At 40.3% G+C, this 24,726-nt stretch overlaps 1 protein-coding gene across 1 annotated transcript; it reads left to right on the forward strand.

Annotated features, from left to right (window-relative positions):
- The first annotated feature begins 6,210 nt into the window (after nt 1–6,210).
- On the forward strand, nt 6,211–23,605 carry CHRNA6 (cholinergic receptor nicotinic alpha 6 subunit). The gene is made up of 7 exons (XM_026672996.2): nt 6,211–6,316; nt 6,661–7,137; nt 14,818–14,957; nt 17,364–17,408; nt 18,731–18,840; nt 18,935–19,922; nt 22,558–23,605. The coding sequence occupies exons 2-7, from the start codon at nt 7,059–7,061 to the stop codon at nt 22,678–22,680; spliced, it is 1,485 nt and encodes a 494-aa protein (XP_026528781.1). The 5' UTR covers nt 6,211–6,316; nt 6,661–7,058; the 3' UTR covers nt 22,681–23,605.
- The last annotated feature ends 1,121 nt before the right edge of the window (nt 23,606–24,726 follow it).

Here is a 24,726-nt window from a genome sequence, read left to right on the forward strand (position 1 = left end):
AAACCTCCTTTCTCAAAAATTACTTATAAGTTTTAACAAGGCAAATAAAGCATTATTTTTTAAAGCATAGTTCCACATTATCACATTTCCATTTAAACACATATATATCTTTTCCAAATTTCTCATTGTTTCTCCCTTCACTTTTATTCAATTATATTTCTTTCTATCAAGGTTTTATTAATTCTCCATCAAGCATAAACACACAAAATACAGAACATAAAATAAAAGATAAAAAGATAAAACCTTCTTAATTATTATTTATACATGTCTTTTCCAAATTTCTCTCCCTTTAGTTTTATTCCTCCAAGGTTTTATTAATTCACAATCAAAACATAGCTAACCAAAGCACAAAACATAAAACATAAAACTTCTTTTGAAAAGTGGCTTAGCCCCGGGTTACATCTTTTCTTACAGACCTAAATCAAGTTCATGCTCACCTTATATACCATTCATATCTTATTAACCATTCTATATTTTCTATATAACTTCTCCCTTCTTTTCCCTCTCTTAATTATATTTTGTTTATTTCATCTTATTTCAAAATCATTATGTTTGTATCTTTTGTCCGTTCTTTTCCAATCATCTATTTATCTCTTCTCTTTAGCAAAGAATGTCCCCTATAATCACTTTTAAGGTGTGACGCCTTTCCCTAAAGTAACACTTAAAATAATACATAATTTCTATCCTGCTTCTGCTTAGTACATTCTACATGTTGCATTTTGGGGGGGAAAAAAGAATAATAAACTTATAATATAGTTAAGTATATAATTTCCATTCTAATTCTAGTTCTATTTAATAGTATAACTAAGCATTAATCATTTTACACATTCTCTTTAATATTTTATTAAATATTGAAATCTATCATTATAAAACATTTTAATATTTTAATATTTTGTTAAATCTTATAGTATTCCAATAGACTATTTCAAATGCAAATACTACAATACTATCTTATGTACTCTTGCAGAATCTTTCTTAAATTATACACTATTCTTTATCCTTTATCTATAAAAAAGACATCTTGTTTCAGACCGTGGCTTTTTTTCCCTTTTTCCCTCCCTTTCTTCTCCAGTCTGATCCTTTTGCCCCCCCCCTCTTCTAACCTCCACCTTTTTAGCTTCCCCTCTCTGTTGTATTCCTCTTTTCAATTGCTTTCTAACATTGTACCTTTTTTTCACCTTATTTTTCTTTTTCTTGGTTGTTTTATTGAATCTTAAATTCTCATTTTTCCTTCCTCTCTTCCTATTTTCTTTCTTAATCAAACTTTTTTGTCCATTAAAAATGGCTTCCTTTTCTTCTTCTTCTTCTCCTTCTTCGTCAAGTATTTGCTGGTACATAGAAACCACCATTTCTAAAAAGTGGAAGACAGCTCCCAGTGAATTCTTGCCATTTTGTTCTCTTAATTTTTCATATTCCATTTTTAGTTGATCCACAGATGGTGCCATTGTAAATTTTTAAGAACAACCCGGATATTTTTAGTCTTAAAGTAATTTGCAAATGTCGAAGTTATCAAACAATCCAAACAGCCAGAGATTATTTCCTCTTCTTCTCTTTGCAGCTTTTCCTCCTGGGGCAAAATCCCAAATATATTTTAAAGCTGTATTGCAATTAATTGTTGGTCTTATAATCTTCAAAGCGTCTCCTCCACTCAGTTTTTAAAGATTTCTTTTTTAGTCCTCTCCTTCCCACTTATAACAAAGAGCTTGTTTTTACCTCAAAGCAGCAGGTTTTTCTGTGCTCATTTGCTTTCTCCGTAAGGAAGGGGGGTGAACTTTCCTTCAGCACTTTCGCCGCTGTAGCAAACTTCTTTTGGAATCAAATGTATCAATCCAAAAGTCAGGTTTCCAGGGTGTTTTAAAAGTAACTTAATGTCCCGGTTCAGCCAAGAAAACTTCTCCTTCTGTCTTCCTCCTGCACAGTCTTATCCGGTTGAAGATTTCTTTATGGCTGCCATTTCTGACAGCCGCTCCACCGCCTCAGGAAAAAGGAGTCTAGCCAGCTGAGGAAGAGGGGTGCGATATCCCCAGACCCCTGCCCGGATCTCCTCTGTCTTCCGCTGCCTCTTTGGGGCAGCGACAACCCCCAAATCCAGTTGGATCGGGGGTACCTCAGCGGTGAGCGCAGCAGGGACCCGCAGAGAAGCGGATTCCTGCCGCCGCCGAAGCCTTGCAACCGGAAGTCCGGCATTTCCTCCTTCTTGTAACTGCTTGTGTGGGAAATTTTTGTCTCCAGTCAAGGATATTTAGAGCTTGGAAGCAAAGTGAAGGAATAAAAGGGACTTCACCTGTTTTTTGTGACTATGCTTATTTTGTCTCCCACCCGGGGTCATCACTATACCCATCATGCTAGTAGTAATATTTGTTTTGCTCCTTGATCATCATGAAATAACACTAGATGATTAAAAATTTACAGCTTTCCCAGTATGAACAGTCTAACTTGCAAAGTCTGGAAAAATAACTAACATTTTAAATGGCTAACAAACTTTTTTTTTTTTTTTTGGGGGGGGGGGGGGGGGGGGGGGGTGGGGGGGGGGGGGGGGGGGGGTGTTTGTTTTTTTTTTATATGATCACAATGCCACTAAAATATAAAGATTAAGACTGTAGAAACAGTGGTGTAATGTACCACAGCATAAAACTGTGTCATATTTATAACACTTTGGAAAAAGTAGCTAAAGATCAGCATCAGTAACACAAAGATAGGAAATTTACTCTATAGCCACTTGTCTGGAATGACTTATTTAGAAAGACAGCCACTTATCTGAAATGGTATAGGGTCTCCTGTGTGAGCAGTGGGTTGGACTAGAAGACCTCCAAGGTCCCTTCCAGCTGTGTTATTCTGTTCTATCTACATTTAAAATAATCCACATGCACAGGACCCCCCATTAGCTGCGTGGCAGCCTCTATGTGGCTTCCACACTTCTTATGAAGACTAACTCCATGGGACAGTTCCAAGGCTGAGAAGTCAGGCGATGATTTTATAATACAGCCTCCTGAAAGTTTCTTCATTATCAGTAAAAGGACCTATTACCATCAGCTTTAGTCAAATACTGAGAATGGGACAGTCTGCAGAATGAGACACTTCTTGGCTGCAGTCTCTAGTGGAGAAAACGCATGAAGCAAATAAAATTGAGGTTGCATCCTTTTCTTCCCTGTCTTTTAGACTCAGTCCTTTCAGACCCAAAGTTGACCTTCCTTGACCCCAGATAAAAACCTCTTCAATCCCATCTAAACCAAGGATGAGAAACCTTGCTTACCTGCCCACAGTATAACTCAGGGGCAGCCTTAACCAGGGAACTGTGTAACAGAGAAAATCTAACATTCCATCCTGAATGTGGGAGACACTTAACATCCTATCTTAACATGGACTTCTCCAGCCCCAATGCCACTCCTGAAAGGGCAGTTTTGCCTAGCAATAGATATGACTTCAGATACACAAAGAAGGGCCTCTTTAGGATATATTACATCATTTCCCTTGGTGTTGCAGTTGAGTTTGAAGCATGAGCCCCTGATGGACATTAGATCATCCGTGTAGAAATTCCGATATACTCTTGTGCAGGGTCCATCTTCGGGTATTAAATTCATTTATTGATTTATCCATCCATCTGTATGTCACCTCAATCACTGAGTTAACCCTTACAATACATGCTAAGGTCACAAACCATTATAACATTAATTAATTAAAATGACAAAAATCAGGTAACAAAACATAACCATGCATTGAGGAAGATCACCTGAAACATTTCTGCCCAATTTCTATTAGTACAGGCAATTTCTATTAGTACACTCTTCTCAGCCTTCTCAAACCATAAGCAAAACTCTCCTTTTGGATACAGATTGCCCTTTAGGTCATCTTATCATACAGTGTTTTGATTTATTTACTTTTTGACTAACTTAACGGGCTTGAACTCTCTAGTTCAAGAGGACTCTGAGCGGTTTGCATTCCCTTCTTGCAACCAAAGGGATGAAATGCAAGAGCAATGTCATAAAATAACAGAACTGCAGTAAGAAACAAAAAGAACAAGTTACTAAAAATGGGAATAAAGGCACAGGGAGAAGAAACATCTCAGCCCAGCCCAGTGTGTGTGGAATATTCACTTTGGATTAGTTTCTGGATTCTGGGGCTGAATAGCCTTGAGCCTCTCTGTGTGTCTTTATACAGGATAAGGTAACCTATATGATTTTATTCACTTGCAAAATGGGTAAGGCCATAGAGGGCTTTTTATGCTCATCGGAGCTGCTATTCTTGAAGTTACATTTTAGGCTGTGAAGATGGGAGAAACAAGCTTTCATTATCAAGCATTATATTCCTTAGGGCCAGTTGTGGGATTCAATTTTTTTTTACTAACGGTTCTGTGGGCGTGGCTTGGTGGGTGTGGCAGGGGAAAGATACTGTAAAATCTCCAGTCAGAGGTGGGATTTGCCGGTTCTCCGAACTACTCAAAATTTCCGCTCTCGGTTCTCCAGAAGTGGTCAGAACCTGCTGAGTACCCACCTCTGCTTGGGACCAACCCTGTTTACATATGCTGGTGTTGGGAGGGCTGATTCTAAGGAAAGGCTGGCAGGTGCCAGGAGCCACAGAAGCTAGAGGGTGTTGGAGAAAAGAGGTAGGTGTTTGGGTGTTACCCAGCTGATTCAGTGTGGCTCTTGGACATTGGTTGTTATTTGTTTCCCCCTAAAGTCTAAGTAGAAGAGAACAATGACTGGTTATCTTTCACGGTTTTGAGGAGGAACCTGCTTTCAGTCTGCCTGCAAAGGAAAATGTCCTTCTTGGCTCAGTCAAGATGTGGAGGGCAACGCTTGTAGAAGAGTGATAGGCTAGTTGTGCATTCCAGAAGTGCTGGGAACTGAGGTAGGGTGCTACCCCCACCACCGGGAGAGCCCAACAGGAGAAGGGTAAACTCTGCTCCCAAGGAAAGCCTTTTCTGAGCATGTGGGTCCAAATAACCCACCCTCCTGTTACTTGTTGATCCCAACTCTTACTTGATCTGGGGCTGGTTATCATCTCAGTAGATACTATCTCATTAGATAATTAGTGGGGGGGGCGCTGTCTTATGCCCTGCTTTGCATCCTCTAGTGTTGTCTATTTCTTCAGATAAAATGAAGAGTGGCTGAAGGGTTGTAGAGACCATGATCTAAAACTTGGGGGAAGACCCAAGCAGCAAAATATCTTGATGTGTTCCTGGGTCAGATTTAAAAATTGTGTTGGTTTCTGTGTTTCTGCTTCAACTTAGAATAAGAGGTTATTTTACTATATATTTGTATCTGAATTAAAGAATGTTGGGGGGTTTTTCCCTTTGTTACTTTGTGACTTTTTTTTCCTTTCTCCCGATTTTTCCTTTCCTGTTACTTTATATTTTATCTCTCTTTGAAGTGTAATAGAGTTGATCAATGGGAATAGTCAAGGATTATGGTAGATGTAAGTTGGATAGCCCTCATCCTGGCATTTTCTCCCTGGCACTAAGGAGAGGATGTTAGTTTAGCCCAGTATGTATTTTTTAATTATGTGTCAACGCAAATATTATTTTAGGGCTTGGTTGCACCGTATTGTATTGCATTTATTTTGATGTTGCTCTTTTTGTATGTGTCTTTATGTACTGTTAGGCACCCAGAGTCACGAGGCTGAGATCGGCAATAAAATGATTGACAGCTATGAAAAACAACTGATGGTGAAAGTGGGAGTGGGTGTTGTTATTTTTCTTTTTCCACCCTTTTTTCTTTCCTTACCCAAGGGGAGGGAGCAGATCATTCTTGTTAAAAATCTGAATCAGTCGTTTGCAGGAGGATATTCTGAAATTAAGTAAGAGAGTTCCTTGCAGCTCGAAGAACCATAGTTTGTTTGAGTCCACTGTGAATGAAGGTAAATATACATGTCCCAGGATAACGTTGCAGGATCCAATCTGCATCAGTTACCGAGACCAAAGATTTATTCTTCCAAGCTTTTGGACCCCACCATCAGGGAACTTGCCTCTCTCCAGAATATGTGCACTGGGCTGTTCTACACTTTGTATTAATGTGGTTCCTGCTTGTGTGTAGCCTTAAGTTGTTCAGTGTGTAGCTTGAAGTTTGTCCATTACTGGGTATCAGCCAAGCAGCCCGGGAGGCTGACTTTGACTCTTCCCCTTGGCATGAAAGCCAGTTGAGTGACTTTGAGCCGTTTTATCTCAGCCTGACTCATTTTGGAGAGTTGCTGTGGATAAAATAGGAGCTGGGAGCATATGGTATGCTGCCTTGAATTTTACAAATCAAAGGTGGGATATAAATCTAATACTTTAAAAATAAATAAATAAGTGAAGTGGATATTCCATGGTGAAGATAAGGTGAGGACATCAGTATAACATGTTGTGTACATAGTTGTTACTTTTCTTAATAGGAAGTGAGACTTCTTAAGGAAGTGAGACTTACCAACACACCTTGAAGTTCTTGCTCAGGTAAGTTTCACTCTTGCTTTGATTTCAGCCTGTCATGCATCTGAGCCAAGACAAGCAGGAACATAAACAACAGAGTTGGAAGGGACCTTGGAGATCATCTAGTCCAACCCCCTGCTTGAGCAGGAGAGTCTATCCAAATATTAGAGACAACCTGCTTACAGTTCCAAAGATTTCTGTACACAACATGGGGGGGGGGGGATAGAAAGAGCTTCAAAGCTACGTTTCTCTTTCAGATCCACACTGCAGCACAGCCTGAGAGACAGGACAGTACCTGGGAGATGCACCTTACACTACACTGCACAGTGTGTCTCCACTGCACAGATCTTTCTCCAGTGTGTAGCCCTTCAAACATACCACATAGATTTGAAACATGAGGAGTCATCAGTCAATTTTGCCTTCAAGTCAGTGAAACTCTCCCATCACTGGAAGATTTTCTCTCTCCTCTGAAGGATGTTGCATTATTGAAAGCCACTGTTCTGGGTAGGGCTGCAGCACCAGATGCAAAATTGAAATAGCCACTGCAGTGCTGAAGATCTGAGGGTCTTATTCCCTTCCTGGCCCCTTTGCTTCTATCCTCAAAGCCCATTTCTTTTGTTCTCTCAAGAGAAATCATCCACTTACTCTTTCGACAATGTTTCTGCAGAAATGGTCGGCACTTCTTTATTTCACTTTCTATTTAAGGGGACCTGTGAGCTTTTTCCTTCTCCAAGGTAAGTTCTTTTTATTTTATTTTTCTCCATCTTTCCGGCAGTCTTCCCTCCCCACCCATCCACTCACCCCTTTCTGGTGACACTTTTGTAATTTAGTTTCAGCCCTTTTAACCCCATTGCATGCATCTTGGAAAGAAACCATTTCTATGTGTTTTTCTATCTGAAACCTTGTTAAGTAGGATGACCCACATATTGTTAAGGCTCTTTTGTTACCAAAGGGGGGGAAATACTTGAATTTCATCCTTGAGAAAGCCTGCGTAGGCTTTCCTAGCTCTGCTGCAATTCAAATGAAGAAAGCATTATGTTTACTGTAATAAAGTATAAATTATGAACTATTTCAGAATAAGTCGTATTATACTGGGAGGCAGTGTTAGTCTGCTGGCTTCTATTTCTACCATGCATGTCGACTTGAAGAATGATCTGTTTGGACAGTGGCTGACTCGGGAATAAATCCAATGGAATTCAGTGTAATTTACTTCTGAGTCAGGTAGTGAAACATCTGGCTGAAAATGCCACTTTGTGAATGATTACAATGAGTGGAGAAAGTTAAGCATGAGGATTAAGTGACATGCACACCAAAATGTTTCAGTTTGATCCCGAAGCCTTGGCAGTCTTGATAAGCAAAACGTGACAGCTGTCCATTTCTTTTTCTTTTCTTTAGATCTAAAGAAAAAATTCACAGCCCCTTCTTTCAACTACGGTAGCCAACATTTTACTTGCCCATGTCTTTAAAAAGTCAGACAACAATATTGTAAGCAGGAAAGGTTTCTGTTTTGGGGGTGGTAATTGATGGAGAGAGGGGGGGAATGCCTATCAAATTAGGCAACTTTTTAAAATGTGTGCGCAAGCTGGATGTAAACAATATGGCAACACTGCTTATGCTCATGCTTACAGTCAGTCACTTGTCCAGCCATTGGTCCAGAACAACACAGGGGAACTTTTGGTTTTAGTACTTCTTGTCCTTTTGTTAAGAATGGTCAGTGGAGAGATAGAGGAAAATTCTTCCCTGTCTTTGTATTTTTAACAAGAAAGTAAAATACAGAAGTGAGCAGATGAAGTGCTTAATGGGACAACTGTTACTTGTTGTACTCTGTGGATCAAGAGTACAACAAGTATCACTGTCATGATAGTGCTAAGCAAGTACCTTGCCTCCCTTTAATGCAGAAGTCTCCAAACTTGGCAACTTTAAGACTTGTGGACTTCAACTTGAGTTGAAGTCCACAAAGCTTAAAGTTGTCAAGCTTGGGAACCCCTGCTTTAATGCAAACATGGAACTGAGAGCAATCTCCCTAAATTTGGTCTACAGAGTTTGCACAGCTATACCTGATGCTGCTGTGTCTCAACAGGTAGACCAGAGTTCCTTTCTCTTGGGAACTTTAAGACTTCAACTCCCACAATTCCTTCGCCAGCTAACTTTTCCAAACGTAATCCAGAGAATTCCCTTGTGTGAAATGGCCAAAGTAAGCGAGACGCAGTTTTGTGATTTTGTCTTCTAGTGACATGATTGATGTTAATGCTCCACTCCAGTACTTGCTTGTTGGTCCAAGGCAGGGCTGTCAAACTCACGGCCCCCTGGCTGGATGCATCACGCTCTGGCCACACCCATGCCCTGTTTAGTGAAGGGGGGAAAGTCACAATACGTCATGTGACAACACAAGTTTGACACCCCTGATCCAAGGAATATGCAGGTGTCTATTCCAACACCAAAGCTCAGATGAGTTAATTTTCTTCCTGTCTTGCTTTTTTAAGGTCCAACTTTCACAACCATAGGTTACACTAATAGACTCTTACAAATCTGGTAGTACGTTTCTCCCCAGATTGCCTTCTTTCTCAAAACCTAAGAAACAAGGGAAGGTCCCTTCTGAGTTGTTTGCCAAACCCATATTCCTTTTGTGGGCTACACTGCCTCCTATCCCTGCTTGTGACTCTCCCATTATCTCCCAAGGTCATTCCCAGATACCAATACATCTTGTTAAATCAATACCTATCTGCCTTCATATTCTACTTATAAGATAGGCAGCACACAGCTACCAATCAAGCTTCTGTAAGATGCCCAGAAACAAACCAGGTCAGTCATTTCAGAAGCCTGTCAGACCAGAAGTGAAACTGTAAGTGCTTAAGTATTCCAGGATTCAGCAATGCCCTCCTGGCCTCACACCAAAAAGGGCATACAAATAGATCCCGATTTCGCTGCTTAGGCATGACCGCAGTGAATATATCTGATGATTTTCTTAGCTACCATTTTTAGATTGTAAAGGAGTAAGTCAATTTGGCTAAAGCAGAAGATAATGACATGCTGGGATTTCCAGCTTATGTTGTCCTACTTTTTCAAGCACTGCCTTAGCACATGTATTTCTAGGAAAGCCAATTTAGTGGGAAAGGAAAATCAGCAGTGAACATGCCATCTATCTAAAGCAATATGGAATGAGTAACTAGTGTAGTTACAGTGTATAGCTATAATGTAATAGTTATAGTTCTTACAAGATCGTTCCCCTGCAATATCCCCATTTGGAATCATCCATACTTTCTTCTAGCATGCTTCATTCCATTCCCCTTGGCTGATGCTTTCTCCCAAAAGTCACTCAAAATTTCATAAATAACAAAAATATTACAAAAAGCCTTTGCTGGGATTTTTTTTTGGAGGGGGGAGGGGGAGGGAAGGGTTGTATCTATTCTCCTTATGTCTCCCCCCTCCCAACGCCCGTAGGATCTGTTTAATTTTGTTTTGCAAATCTTACAATAGCTCCCTCTTCTATGAGGTTGCCTGGGGAATTCTGGGAATTAAAGTCCAGACATCTTTAAATTGCTAAAGTTTAGAAACATTGCCCTACTCTACAGTTGTTATGTTGTTTTCTTGCTCTTTATCCTATATCAGGGTTGTCAAACTCCATTTCATTGAGGGCCGCATCAGGGTTGTGTTTGATCTTGGGAGGGCCAGGGGGTGTGGACAGCTCAATGTCACTCATGTCAGAGACACCTATGGTGGCCCGAACATTCTGCCATTGAAAACGGGCTCCTGAGCTTTGTTTTCGGCTGTGATGGCCTCCTGCAACCCTTTGCCAGTGAAAACAGAGCTGGTGGCATTCCTGAGTTCCATGTTTGCTGGCAGAGGTACTGTGGGCCAGTCCTTCGCGGTTTCCAGGGCAGTCCCAAGGGCCAGCTCCTTGAGTTTGGCACCCCTGTCCTGTAGCCTTGTCTATTCAGCCAATCAAAACTTCCATTCTCTTCCCCCAAAATGGCCAGTTCTGTATTGAGAGAAAAGATTCCCTTTAAAATCTTTATTCAGCTATTCTAAATACTGTATGTTTCCTTCATGCCTTTCCTTTGCTGAATTAAAGTGCTGCTTACTTGGCAAAAAAAAAGAAGTTGAATTACATTTAATGGTCCTGTTGCTGATGCCTCTTCTGCTTCTGTTGCGCCGTCTCTGACAAACTGCCAAATGATATCATCCTGATTTTGCACACACCATCCATAATATGTAATGTGACTGGTTGATTTCTTCAGTTTCCCTGTTTTTCCTGCCCTGCATTTCACCAGCCAATGGGGAAAAATATCACCAATCATAGTACTGAAGCAGCTTTGGGATGTATCTTGCTTCAGGAGCCTATCCTTTCTGCCTTGTTCTCCGTTTTCCTCCATCCTCACTTGTCATAACTGGCTAAATAAGGGTTGTTATTTTTTAATCTGATCAAAGGGAGGTAAATGAGAAGCAGAATTTTGGGGGCTTCCTTGCACTGCTTTGTTGTGTAACTTATGGGCTGTTTGGGGCCAGGAATAAAACCCTTCTAATTCCATTGACTGGGGAATATAATAAAATGATGTACCCTAGACTTTGCTGTTGTTGCTCTCGAAAGCAGAGGAAAAGGGAGGAAAGTCAGAGAAAAGGGGAAAAACTAATTAAATAATTAAAAACTATTTTAGAGGTTTCAAAACTAGCAAACCTCCATTTACAAAGCAAGGGTTGTATCAATCATGCAGTGAATTCATGGTAATAGAAAGTAAGAAAACAGACCACTAAGTTTTTTTTAAATTCCATATATGTGCATGTTTATTCTTTAACTTTGTTTACACAAATACATAGAGCAGCTTAAACAATAACCATAGAGGGGCTTCAATTTAGGATTTCTCTCCCTTCTTTTTTTTCTGTAAGCAACCAAAGTACTACTGGGTTCTACTCAGGAGAGAATGGGATGGATTCAGCCCATAATTTCTCTTTTCACCTCCTCAACTTTGGGCTAAACTCACAAGGGCTTTAGGATAAAACACTTCAGCATTGTCATTGCAGAGTTTTTAATGGATCCCTGGAACCAGGGGTGGGATTCTACCTGGTCAGACCAGTTCTATAGAACCGGTTGTTATGATTCTGTCCAGTTGAGAGAACTGGCAAATCGTGCCCCTGGCCGGCCGCTTCCCTCCTTACCTGGCATGCGCGCCATCAAACTTGCCTGCTAAGTTGCTATTTTTCCTTTTTTATCCCCTGACCATCAGCTGTTCTGCTGTGCCGAGAGATTTAAATTAGCTAGAAAGCAGGAAATCATTGGATTTCTTGCTTTCTAGCTAATCTAAAGCAGAGATGAACCTTCCTTAGGACTGAAGCTTCTATTTTTCAGTGCAGACTCAGGTAGCAGATTGCAGAAAGATAGATCTCTGAGCGAATCTGTGATTCTGCGAGCAACTCAATCTGCCTCCCTTCTTTTCCTGATTTTGGGTAAAAGTTGCTTTTTTATATTAAAAAAATTCAATAGTTCCATACATATTTATAATATTTACATACAAGCCATGCCCACCCAGTCACATGACCACCAAGCCACATCCACAAATTAGGCCACACCCACAGAACTGGTTGTTAAGGAATTTGAATTCCAACCCCTGCCTAGCACAGCAACTGCTGTGTTCACCTGTGTGAGAGGTAGAGAGTTTCTAGAGACCCACAGGGGCGAGGGATGGGGAGGGTGCCTGAATCCATCTAAAGTAGCCAACAAGCCCTGATTTAACAATCCCACCCACAATTGGTCACCTGTCTTTGCAAATCTTACCCATTTTGCAACTGTAAAGTTGGGCAAATGGCTGGGGGAGGACAAGCAGAGAAGGAAAGCTGGAGGAGAAGGAGGTGCAGCCAAGGGTGGGAGCCTGAAGGTCCCATTCTGGAAAGCACTACATCAACAGTGATCCAGTGAGGACAACTTAAGCCAATCTCATTCATGGATGAGATGGGAACACCATCACTGAGACAACGGATAATAAAACATTGCTTGGACCATGATTGCACATACCATGCAATTACAGCGCAAGTGAATAAAAAAAATTGTCTTTGCTTATTTGTGAACAATTTTTTTTATACCGAAGGGAAGGCCTACTGTACGCCTTCCTTCAAAATGATGCTTGATAGCATCCTCAAATCCATCATCCCAAATAAGACCATTTGCATTTATCCCCACACTGCTTGGCAGCTCAGCAATGTGCATACAGGTAGTCCTCGACTTACAACAGTTCATTTAGTAACGGTTCAAAATTGCAGTGGCATTGAAAAAAAAGTGACTGATGGTCATTTTTTCACAGTTACAACCTTTGAGGCATCCACGTGATCATGTGATCAAAATTCAGATGCTTGGCAACTGGTTCATACTTACAACTGTTGCAATATCCCAGGGTCACATCATCATCCCCTTTTGCAACCTTCTGACAAGCAAAGTCAATGGGGAAACCAAATTCGTTTAACAGCCATGTTACTAATTTAGCAACCACAGCGATTCACTTAACAACGGTGGCAAGAAAAGTCATAAAATGGGGGCAAAACTCTCTTAAAAAAATCCTCACTTTAGTAGTATAAATTTTGAGCTCAATTGGGGTTGTAAATCGAGGACTACCTATATTGAGAAGAAGGGGGACAATATTAAGATTAGAATACAGAGTTTATGTTTTGGGTTAGATGTTCCATAACACATGACATTTAAAGCCCAGATAAAGATGTAGAGTGAGGTGTCATAAGAAGCTCTCATGAGTTTATTCTAGAAAAGGAATATCATAACATGTTCTTCCTCTGTACTAACTTTGTGACAGACAGGAGGAGGACTAAAAGGTTTCAGTGTCCCAGACATTTCTGTCCAAGAACAAGTTGTGGTGAGAGAGCACACAGCACCAACTCACAGGTCAGTAAAAAGACAGGATGAATTCGGCAACCTTACGTGGACAGATTGTGATGACCCAGGGTGGGATACAAAATAAACACAGTCACAAAAAACAGGTGAAGCCCCTTTTATTCCTTCACTTTGCTTCCAAGCTCCAAATATCCTTGATTGGAGACAAAAAAAAACTCCCACAGAAGCAGTTACAAGAAGGAGGAAATGCTGTTTAAATTATAAAGAATAAAAAGCAACACAAACCAGGCAAGATAAGGGCTGGAAGATGTCCACAGATATCAAAACACACACTGGGAAGGACACCAAACTCAGAGAGGAACAATAAACTAGAGATATTTCCATGCTTTGTTTCCAGCACTCGCCCGTACGCGTGTCTGTCCTCTTATCCAGTTGTCACAGCTGCAGCCCATGAAGAGGATCAAGGCCGTCTCCTCCCCAGTAGACCACATCTCTCCCTGATCCTCTCCTCCCTGCGTGCCTTAGGGTGGATAGGGGATGGGCCTGGGTCCTCCTCTGTCTGCTCAGCCAGCCTCTGCCCTTCCCCAGCCTCCTCCACGACCTCTGGAGCCACACTTCCACTCCCTGTCAGCTGTTCCTCCTCTCCCTCAGAGTCAGTCTCCACCAGGGGCATGACAAGATGCTCTCCAGAGACTTTTTACTCCCCTCAGCAGTCACTAATGGCAATGGATTTTGGGAGTATAGATGAGTGCAACATGCCAAATGGATTGTACACTAACTCTCTGAATAGACAGTCACTTATTTGCAGATGCTTGTCATTGGTGTATGTTTGTGTTTTTCATTTAGCCAACATGTAAGTCTTTGTCAAGCTGTTTTTTTTCAATCTGCAATCCATATTTGTGATATGAATCCATGATGAATTTTATTCCCATTTCTTTAGCATATATGTATGGGCATGAATAATTAGCCCTGCCATTAGGCCTATATTAAAACATGTATTGTTGGTTGCTTGGTTTGTTACGTAGTTGCTAGTAGTAGTGCCCACCAACGCCGAGGTCAACATCGCCGCCGCCCGGATGCGGGGAGTCACCCGAAGCGGCCAGCCTTTTCAGGGCTCAAAAAAAAAAGACCCGCCTTTAGGATGAGACGCGGTGGTTCATATGTAAACCAGATGTTTAGATTGGTCTTGGCATTTTTATCCACCTATGGAGTCCTTTCCAAGGATCTGAGATAGGCAGATGTTCTTGTTTGATGGTGTAAAGAAATTGTCTCAGGATATACTCAACTTCCAAGTAAAGCTTTTGCAATGGATTGATGGGGACTTTGTCAATGCCAGTTATTATTTGCTTCAAATTAAGTTGTTGATCCAATGGGCATTAATTTAGTAAACTGCATGCAATAGTATCGTACACTCACAAACAGCTGAACAATGGGGATTTCTGTCATCTAAATCAACTTTCCCCATTCTATGTCCTTCAGGTATTTTGGACCAAATTCCATTATCCCAGCCAGCATATCCACAGCTAGCGTCCTTACCTCACTTTGAAGGACCTTATTATTCTTATTTCCTTTTCCTACACAGGATGCTTGGCAAGTAAATCAGAAGAAAGGCTTTTTCGCAAACTGTTCTCCCGTTACAACCAGTACATCAGACCTGTAGAAAATGTGTCCAATCCCGTGAAGGTGCATTTCGAAGTGGCAATTACCCAGCTTGCAAATGTGGTATGTTTGCAGGGTTTGCACAATCTTGCATTTCAGTCATTGACAAAGAGACCTTTCATCTGGTGGCCCTGATGTAGGTATGGCCCCTTCAGGGAGTAATGATAGCATTTGTAGATTTCTGCCATGAGGCTGGAGGTGCTGTTTCATGTGTGTAATTGAGAGATTCCTATGAAAATAGAGAAAATAGGAATGCTGTGTGAGTATGGAACTCTATAGTAGAGCAGGGATCTATAACAACATGTGGACATTTAAAGCACCTTTGCTGAGAAAGGTTGTGTCAGGCTTGTCCTGACTTGAGCATTTAGGAAAGAAAGACCCTCGACTCCATGATTGAAGTGAAGGTTCAGTTTTACTAAGTTCAAGTGGTTACATCACAAGCAAAACTGGATCTGAATATTCCCATGCAAAGTCTGCATTTTTCCCTCTCTCCTGACCCTCCCTCCTTAACCAATGACATTTGAAGTAGATGTTTTGGGAACGGCGTTAAGGTTTGGTGCCTCTTTGGTGGAGTTTCACATTCCGTTCTCACAGCTCCATCCTTGATCAACGAGTCTGTTCCGGATTGACACCTCTGGATTCCATCACCCTATCATGCCCCCTCCTACCTCCCCAATCTCTCCCTCCTCATTGTATGGCAGGATGGCAGTGAAGATGGCAGACCTGACAGGCTGCCTTCCCTCCCTAAAATAAAGAGGCTTTGTCATTTTATATAAAGCCCATGATGGGCTGTTGCTATAAATAATGTGTATCAGGAAAAGTAAGAAATATTCCTTGCAAATGATTAAAGATCACTCATCACCAGGGACTAAAGGAGAGAAAGCATCTCTAGTGTGTCTCCAAGGTACTTTTCCAAAAAGCAAATGGACTTTGGTGTGTTATTTTTTCAGTTCATTTGTCTTTTGTAAAAGAACCTTTAGATCTCTTGTTGGAGAGCTTACTAAGGATTCCTTTATGCAGGTTCTTCTCCCTCTCAGCAGATCAGTCAGGATGTCCTCTGCAGTAAGACTTCCCCCTAGCAGCTCCCAGGTTATTGATTGCCTTTCCACCACCATTTGTTATAGGTAAAGTTCTTTCAGCAAAAAAAAAAAAAAAAAGACATTCTGCAAATAATATGTTTTCTTGGCATTTCTCTGACTAGCAAGCCAGCCGCTAACCAGGGGCTTAAAGTACTGTGTATCAAGACAGCAGGATGGAACTGAGTTCAACTTCCTTCTCTGGTTATTGCTAAATCACAGTACTCAGAGGCGCAATATACTTATCAAGTCAGATTCTTCACTTAATATTTTAATTTCTCTGGAGGCTTTTCATTCATCAGAAGCTGCTCTCGTTAACAAAATAATTAGAAAAGCCGCTATATTCTGAGCTCCTGTGGAGCTGGAGATTATGATGAGCTTGGAATTCTGCTTGAACGAGCAGCGTTGATATTAGAGCTTCATTGTATGTGGGTATTAGAGTGCATTTAAAACTGCCCCTTTTGTACCTGCTAACTTTGGTTCCTCCCATCATGCTTCTTTGAAAATCAACCCCCTGGCCAAAATCCTGGACTTATTTGTTCAGACCGTCCATCATTTGCATGACATCTATTCTCAAAGTTCTAGATCTCTTACAATTGTAAAAACAGAAGGTAATAATTAGTTGAAGCCACACTTCAAATCCCATGGCTACTCTCTGCTGCTTTGGGATGCTCCTGAAGAAGACTACTATTTGTCCAGTGTTCCTAAGTGTTAATAAGAAGGTACTCATCTTAATTTTCTACAAATCCCCCATGGACAACTTCAGATGAATTCATTTGGGATGTAAAGAGTAGAAAAGTGCACGATTGGGGTACAAACAAAATTATGCTGAATACAAATATTTTGTGACTGATTGCCAGGAAAGCAGTGGAACAGCAGGGAAAAGATGGGAAGAGGACATGCTACTCAGGGGCTGCACCCATTCAACCAAAGCTCTACCCCTTATTTACATGTGTTATACTGTTTACCAATTTTTTTGGACAGACCTTCACAGATGCTCCCATGGAGTTCTCCTGGATCCTGCTTAATCCTCTCTTCTAGAGATCTCATGTATAGAACATGCAACCGGCCTTCTTTATGTGACTGTAGTTTTTCAATAAACATTAATAAGTCTGTAATTTTTGAATATGTATTGCCAATAACTATCTGGATCTACCTTAATGAATACTTTTTCAGCATCTTGTTTTCAATAATTGTAAGTAAAGTATTCGCAAGCCTCCACAGACATGATCTGAAGGCAACAGGTTTTTCCACCAAGATTTCTATTCGCTGTTCCATAAATGTCCCCAGGATCCTTTCAAAGTTATTTAGGCTAACTGGAATGAGGTTTTACCCTTTGTTAACCAGATAGCCTGCCTGTAGAAATAAAGTGTTTGCCTTCTTCTGCCTGCAGGATGAAGTCAATCAGATCATGGAGACAAATCTCTGGCTACGACATGTAAGCAAATTTTTGTGCATCAGTCTGTCAGTGTATGTGCGTGTTTATTGCCATGCTGGTTTTAGAGGTGAGATCACAGTGGGTACTGGGATTCAGAAGAGATTTGGATAGAAAAAAAATCAGGCAACTGTTTAGAGATATTCCAGGGCTCAGTATATTTATAGCAAAAACACATATATAGTACTTGAAAAATTCATACATTTCTCCTTCAATATATTTAAACCCTTGATTTAATGGACGAAAAAGAGAAATGGGTATTCCTTAAAGCAAAAGGCTTGATGAATAAGATGAGAACAGAAAAAAAAGGGAGGGCAGGAACTAAAGTCACAGCCAGGAAAAAGAGGCAACACAAGTAATGGATGTTTGAGGGCCAGCACCATGATTAAAAGTATTCTAGTAACCATAAATGCAACCATAAATGAACTGTAGGCAAGAAACTCCTCAGAGATTGGTTATCAGATCTTGGGAGAATTTAGGTCAGAACCATCACCTTAACTTACAAACCAGATTCAGCAAACAGCAAGAAGAGCTTTCAGAGGCAGCAAAGACATTCGTGAAGGAAACAAACCTTCTTATCCAAGAGATTTGATCTATTAACTCCTAAGTCTGCTAAACCAAAGTAAACCAAATGGAGTCTTCACTATATTTTTAGTGGACTATTACAAAAGAAGAAGGGGGGAAAAAAAGAGAAGGGGAGTTATTAACTTGAAACTCATTCCCAATCTTATGAGTCCAAAAGAATGACTGAGGAAACTTAGGTATGCTTAATCGAATGAAGAGAAGGACTAGGGTTGATATGATAGGAGTCCTACTGTACTTGAGGACCTGTAACAGAGAAGAGGAAGTCCATTTATTTTCCAAAGCACCTGAAATCAGGACAAGAAGTGTGGAAGATCATTAAAGAGAAATCCAAGCTAGAACTAAGGAGCAATTTCTAGGCAGTGAGAACAAATTAATCAGTGGAATGGCTTACTTTCAGAGGTTGTGGGTCCAAACACTGGAGGTTTTCAAGAAAAAATTGGACGGCCATTTGTCTAGAATGGTATTGGATCTCCTGCCATGAGCAGGTGGTTGGACTAAAAGACCTCCAAATCTCTTCCAACCCTATTGTTCTATGTCCTATTGTTCTTATAATTCGGGGTAGAGAAATTGTAGCAGTCCTGAGGGTGTTAAAACTTGTCTCTCAATATCCATTACCAATGGTCATGATGACTGCGCCGTTGCAATACCTTGAGGGCAACTTCAGTAATATTCTTCGTGTGAGAATCGCTTTACAGGTGCGGTATATCATAGGACTGAATGCTTATTATTTTTCTCTTTAGATTTGGAATGATTATAAATTGAAATGGAATCCAGTGGAATTTGGTGGAATTGAATTTATCCACGTGCCATCGGACAAAATTTGGAAACCTGATATTGTGCTATACAATAAGTATGAACATTCCTCACCATATTTAGTCCTATTAACATGTTCATTTTGAGCTAGAAGTGTACAACTTAAGATTCTTTTGTGCTTGCATTTGCAGTGCTGTCGGAGATTTCCAGGTTGAAGGACGGACCAAGGCTCTGCTCAGATACGATGGCACCATCACCTGGATACCACCTGCCATTTTTAAAAGCTCCTGCCCCATGGATATTACCTTCTTCCCCTTTGATCACCAGAACTGCTCCTTAAAATTTGGATCATGGACATATGACAAAGCCAAGATAGATCTTTTGATTATTGGTTCCAAAGTAGACATGAAAGACCTTTGGGAGAACAATGAATGGGAAATAGTTGATGCTTCTGGCTATAAACATGACATAAAATACAACTGCTGTGAGGAAATCTATACGGATATAACCTATTCTTTTTATATCCGAAGGCTCCCCATGTTTTACACCATCAATCTGATTTTACCTTGCCTGTTCATTTCATTCCTGACTGTATTAGTGTTTTACCTTCCATCTGACTGTGGAGAGAAAGTAACTCTTTGCATCTCTGTCCTCCTTTCATTGACTGTTTTCTTGCTGGTAATCACAGAGACAATTCCCTCAACTTCTTTGGTCATCCCACTAGTGGGAGAATACTTGCTGTTCACCATGATATTTGTGGCACTCTCTATTGTGGTGACAGTGTTTGTGCTGAATATCCATTACCGGACTCCAACTATGCATACAATGCCCAACTGGGTCAAAACTGTCTTCCTTGGTCTTCTGCCCAAGTTTCTGATGATGAAGAGACCCATACAGAAACATGTTGACTCCCAACCTCCCCAGCCTCTGAAAGGAAGTGCCACTAAACCCGACAAGCCCAAGGCTGGGGAGCTTGCAGAAGTAAAAGTCCTCAGTGAGCACCACTGCTGCCACTGTGACAACTCCAAGGATGCAGCGGTGAGGAAGCAAAGGAGACAGAGTTGCCAATCTGCCAAATGGGAGGCTGAATCAGTCAAGTATTCCCCAGAGTTTAAAGAAGTCATTAACAGTGTTCAGTTCATCGCAGAAAACATGAGGTGTCAGAATGAAACGAAAGAGGTAAGAGCTCTGAAGAACAAGGTGGAATGGTTTCTATCTCCAAAGGCTTCAGTCATTTGGGGGCATTTCTCTAATTGCGGTAGAAAACTAAAACCATGTTGGTTGAAAATAACTGCACCTAAGAGCTAGAGAGTTGCAATGATGGAAGGCTATTTAAGCAGCATCAGAATTGTTAAGTCCTGCTAGATCATGGGTGTCAAACTCGATTGTGTCCCGTGATGCATCAAGACGTATCATGACATTTTTTGCCTTTGCGGAGTCAGGGTTGGGCATGACCTACACAAGATGCATCCAGTCCAATGGGCCGCCAGTTTGATAACCCTGTGCTAGAAGAAGTGGAAATTGGTTAGAACATTCTGCTTTGGTTTTCAGTTTCCTCTAGCAACAGAAAGAACTACAGACAGGACAAAAGGGACCTCATGCTAGCTGTGCCTCGATTACCAGAGGCACAATTTCAGAGATTGCCCTGAATGAGATTCAGCTGATCAACACCAGTTCTCCGGAGCTTGAGAAAAAAAGAACCTTTTCATTGGAGATTGCTGTGGCTTAAACATGAAGCCTTCTGTGGGCAAAAAAATGTTCTTTACCATTAAGCCATGATAATGGACATAACTATCTCTTGCATTGCTTAGCACTGATCATCTAACCATTGGTGGCAGAGTAAACTCAACTGTAGAAAAGGGAGACCAACTGATTCAGTTGTAAGAAGAGGGTTTAAAACCATAGCTGTGATCTAACTATGCAGACTGACATAGGATAGTGCTAACCTAATACAATTAACACAAGGAAAAGGAAAACTAACTGCATATAGAGCAGGGGTCTCCAACCTTGGCAACTTTAAGACTTGTGGACTTCAACTCCCAGAGTTCCTCAGCCAGCTTTGCTTGCTGGGAGTTGAAGTCCACAAGTCTTAAAGTTGCCAAGGTTGGAGACCCCTGATATAGAGCACCCAGGGAAGAATTTGAGAGCCCTTTTGCAAAATATTGAATGCTTGTATCTCCTTGCCCGGCTTTTCACTGCCTACTTACTCCATGCTTTTCTTTCTGGGATGCCAAAGCATAATAAAGGCCCTGTGAAGGTTTTTGCTCCTTCTTCCTTTCATTGTTCATTCCCTTCAAGGAGACAGATAAACAGGCAATCATGCAAAAAGGAGAAAGAAGGAGTAGTTGGTTCCAGAGTTGGCATTAGCCTCTACTGAGTTTTAAGAAAAGAGTCAGACAGGAAGTCCTTCCTGGCCCAAAACCAAGGGTCACCTGGTAAAACAGTGGTTTGTTTGGCACTCATCATGTTTGGTACTCATCACACCTCCTGGAACCAATTCACTGTGAGAGTTGAGGTACCACTGTATATCCTTTGCTGGGCCTTTTGCTATACTTTTGACACTGTGTTCACATTAGCTGCAAAAGGGTACGATGGCTTTTAAAATGAACTTCAGTGGTTGTGCTAATGGCTTTGGTTACTTAAATGTATAAATATTTCATGTTGGGAGGCTCTCTGACTTTGGCAATAAGGCTCTAAATAGACATGTAGAAGCTCTAAGGCAGGCCCTGATCCCAAGATGGCATTTGATCAATGAAGTTCTATTGAATTCTACGGGCTGTGCTGATATGCAGAAACATAGAAGATATTTTGAAAAATAGCCAAGCACGTATACAGGATCCAAGCTGCAGTGTTATAGCTAAGCCTGGGTTAACTGTGGCAATCAGCGGTTCAGAGAATAGGCTCCAGCAAATATAAATCTTGGTGGAAAACTTCTTTGTGCAGAAAGGAAAGCATCTGGTTTTCTGTCCTCAGCTCTCTAAAAGAAGAGATGTTTGACTGCACTATATTTTTATTGAATAAAAGGCCAGAGGCATGATAGGAACTAAGAAGGATTTTCTCCATTTTAGTTTTGGAAAGAAATATGATTTTGACTTGCTAGTTAAATTTGGACATCAAAATATATCTCACTTTTATGGTTCTCCAAGATTTTTGTCAAGATCTATCACCAACAAAAATAACTGGTGTGTGTGTGTGTGTGTGTGTGTAGTGATTTATGTACCAGAGAGACAATTGTTATAGGAGTTATATACTATAACACCTAAAGGATGTACAGTCTTGTTTAGAACTCTTAACTATATCACATGCAGAGAAGCGGGAACTGCTGATCTTTTTGTTGTTGTTGAATTACAGTACCAAACAGATCTTGTCACAACATGATCCAAAATGAGAGATAGTGGGACTGGTAGCTAGCAATTAGGGAAGACACTGTACATCTTATCAATAAAACATTTGTAGGTAGAAATAACATAATACTTATGTAAAAGAAATTAAATGTTCTGTAATTTATGGAGAAATTGGAACAACGCAGATTGCATCCAATATGACAGCAGAAAGTGTGCCAAGTTCTTCTTTACAAATAATACTAAAATATTATAATAATTATATAACAAATATATATGATGAGTCTATCTTGTGACCTGTGGTTACACCAACAAATGTTCTATATATGAATCTATATGAAGATTCTAAATGTATCTTTTTTGGAGAGGGGGAAGGAATTGAGAAATCTCAGAAAGCACAGAGTCATTTTAATAGTGTCAATTAAATATTATGAATTCAATTTAATATATATGTATTTTCTTATGCGTTGCAGGTAGAAGATGACTGGAAATATGTCGCCATGGTAATCGATAGAGTATTTCTGTGGGTGTTCATAATTCTCTGTGTATTTGGAACAGGGGGATTATTTCTACAACCATTGATAGCAGATGTATAATATATGGGTGGTGATTCACATTTTGCATGATCCTTTTTAATAGGATAGTCAAACCACACATTAGCAACAGTTTATAGAATATCAGTTTTCATCCCAAGCCATAAGAAAAGTATTCTCATCACTTTACAATGTATTAAGCCAGCCTTTCAGATGGGTAGACTAACTCCCATTATCCACAGCCAGCAAAACCTATGGAGTTCCACCTCAACCTTTTTGGAGGATAGTAGATTGGAGAAATCTATTTTAATATAGTGGCTTTCAAATGTTCCTCGGATAATCCTTTCCACAATCATTTTTCTGCTAAGAATTTCTTGGTTACAGTGTCTGCTATTACGCGTATCTCTAAGATCAACAGAAGATTAATAGTCATACTGGCTCAGATTCCTAGTCCATTGTATAGAATAGGGTTTTTTTTTGCTTCATTTATAGAAGGAATAAAATAGGCCAAGATGAATCAGAAGAGAATCATCAGCTCAAACTCTCACAACCATTTGTCAACATTCCTAAACCTTTTGTAAAGAAAAATCCTTTATACATAAGCCATTGGTTTTGCAAGTAATAAATGAATAGATTGCTGAGTGGTGCGGTAGCTGAGAGGCGAAGATGCTCGGCTCCCACTCAGAAGGTCGAGAGTTAATCCTAGGCAATGACAGATGTTTCTCTATCAGAGCACAAAGAGAAAATAGCTGCTGTGAACTCTGCATAGGCATCAGGAAGGCATCCGGCCTGTAAATGCTCAGCTCTACTCAGTCTCCCTGACCCTACCCAAAACAAGGGATTACAGGGTAATAAAATGAGGAAAAGATGAATAGATTGCTGATCAGACTACTGAAGCAATCCATATTAACTGTTTACTTCTGTAAGGTTATCTATCAACTAAAATCACGCTATCTTCTTCAACGAGATAAACTCCAAATATGCTTGATTGTTAACCCATCATCTCTCATTTTAATGCTGATGGGGGGAGATGAAATTTAAACACTGCTGGAAGGCATCAAGTTGATGGTTGCACTCTGAAAGGCAACAGAGAAGGAGAGTAACCAGAGGTTTCTCTGATCGTGTATGATGACCCACTCATAGAATAACTCCTAACCAGCAACAGAAAGTTCACTAAACATTATTTGCTATATTTCACATGAATTAAATATTTCTGTTGGAAGCATAGCTGTGCTGCTATTTTGTTTTTGGTAAACCATGTGTAAAAGACATTTAAATATAATTCTTTGGATACCTATTTGAGACTGTCCAAGCTATTGTAACAAAAAAATGGGATGGCTTATCCCTTTTCTGAAAGAAACAGGAAATCATAGTACTGTAGGGTGTTTTTTTCCTAATTGTCATCCTTTCTTTGAATCCTGCCATACCATAAATCTGTTTGATTTACAAATGATTCCAAATACATTGTAAACTCAGCCAATTTTTCTCTTGTTCTTCCTCACCATTTAGAAGAGGACACCACACGGAACGAGTACCCAGGTAGAATAGAATAGAATAGAACAGAATAGAATAGAATAGAATAGAATAGAATAGAATAGAATAGAATAGAATAGAATAGAATAGAATTCTTTATTGGCCAAGTGTGATTGGACACACAAGGAATTTGTCTTGCTGCAAATGCTCTCATTGTACATAAAAGAAAAAATACATTCATCAAGATTCAAGAATCATAAGGTGCAACACTGATAGTCATAGGGTACAAAGGTAGTCCTGTATACTCACCACAAGTGAGACAGTTCTTAAGTGAGCTTTGCCCATTATACAACTTTTCTTGCCACAGCTTTTAAGTGAATTATTGCCAGTGTTGTTAGCAACACGTTTGTTAAGCAAATCTGCTTTCTTCATTGACTTTGTTGGTCAGAAGGTTACAAAAGGAGATCCCATGACCCCGGGACACTGCAATTGTCATAACAATGAGGCCAAGTTTCTGAATTTTGATCAGGTGAGCACAGAGATGCTGCAATGGTCCTAAGTGCGAAAAAATGGCCATAAGTCATTCTTTCCAGTGCTGTTGTAACTTTGAATGGTCACTAAATGAATAGTTGTAAG

The sequence above is a fragment of the Notechis scutatus genome, chromosome 2 (genome assembly GCF_049901735.1).
Source record: "Notechis scutatus isolate UNSWTSFEM ecotype Mainland chromosome 2, rNotScu1.2, whole genome shotgun sequence".
Lineage (NCBI taxonomy): Eukaryota > Metazoa > Chordata > Lepidosauria > Squamata > Elapidae > Notechis > Notechis scutatus.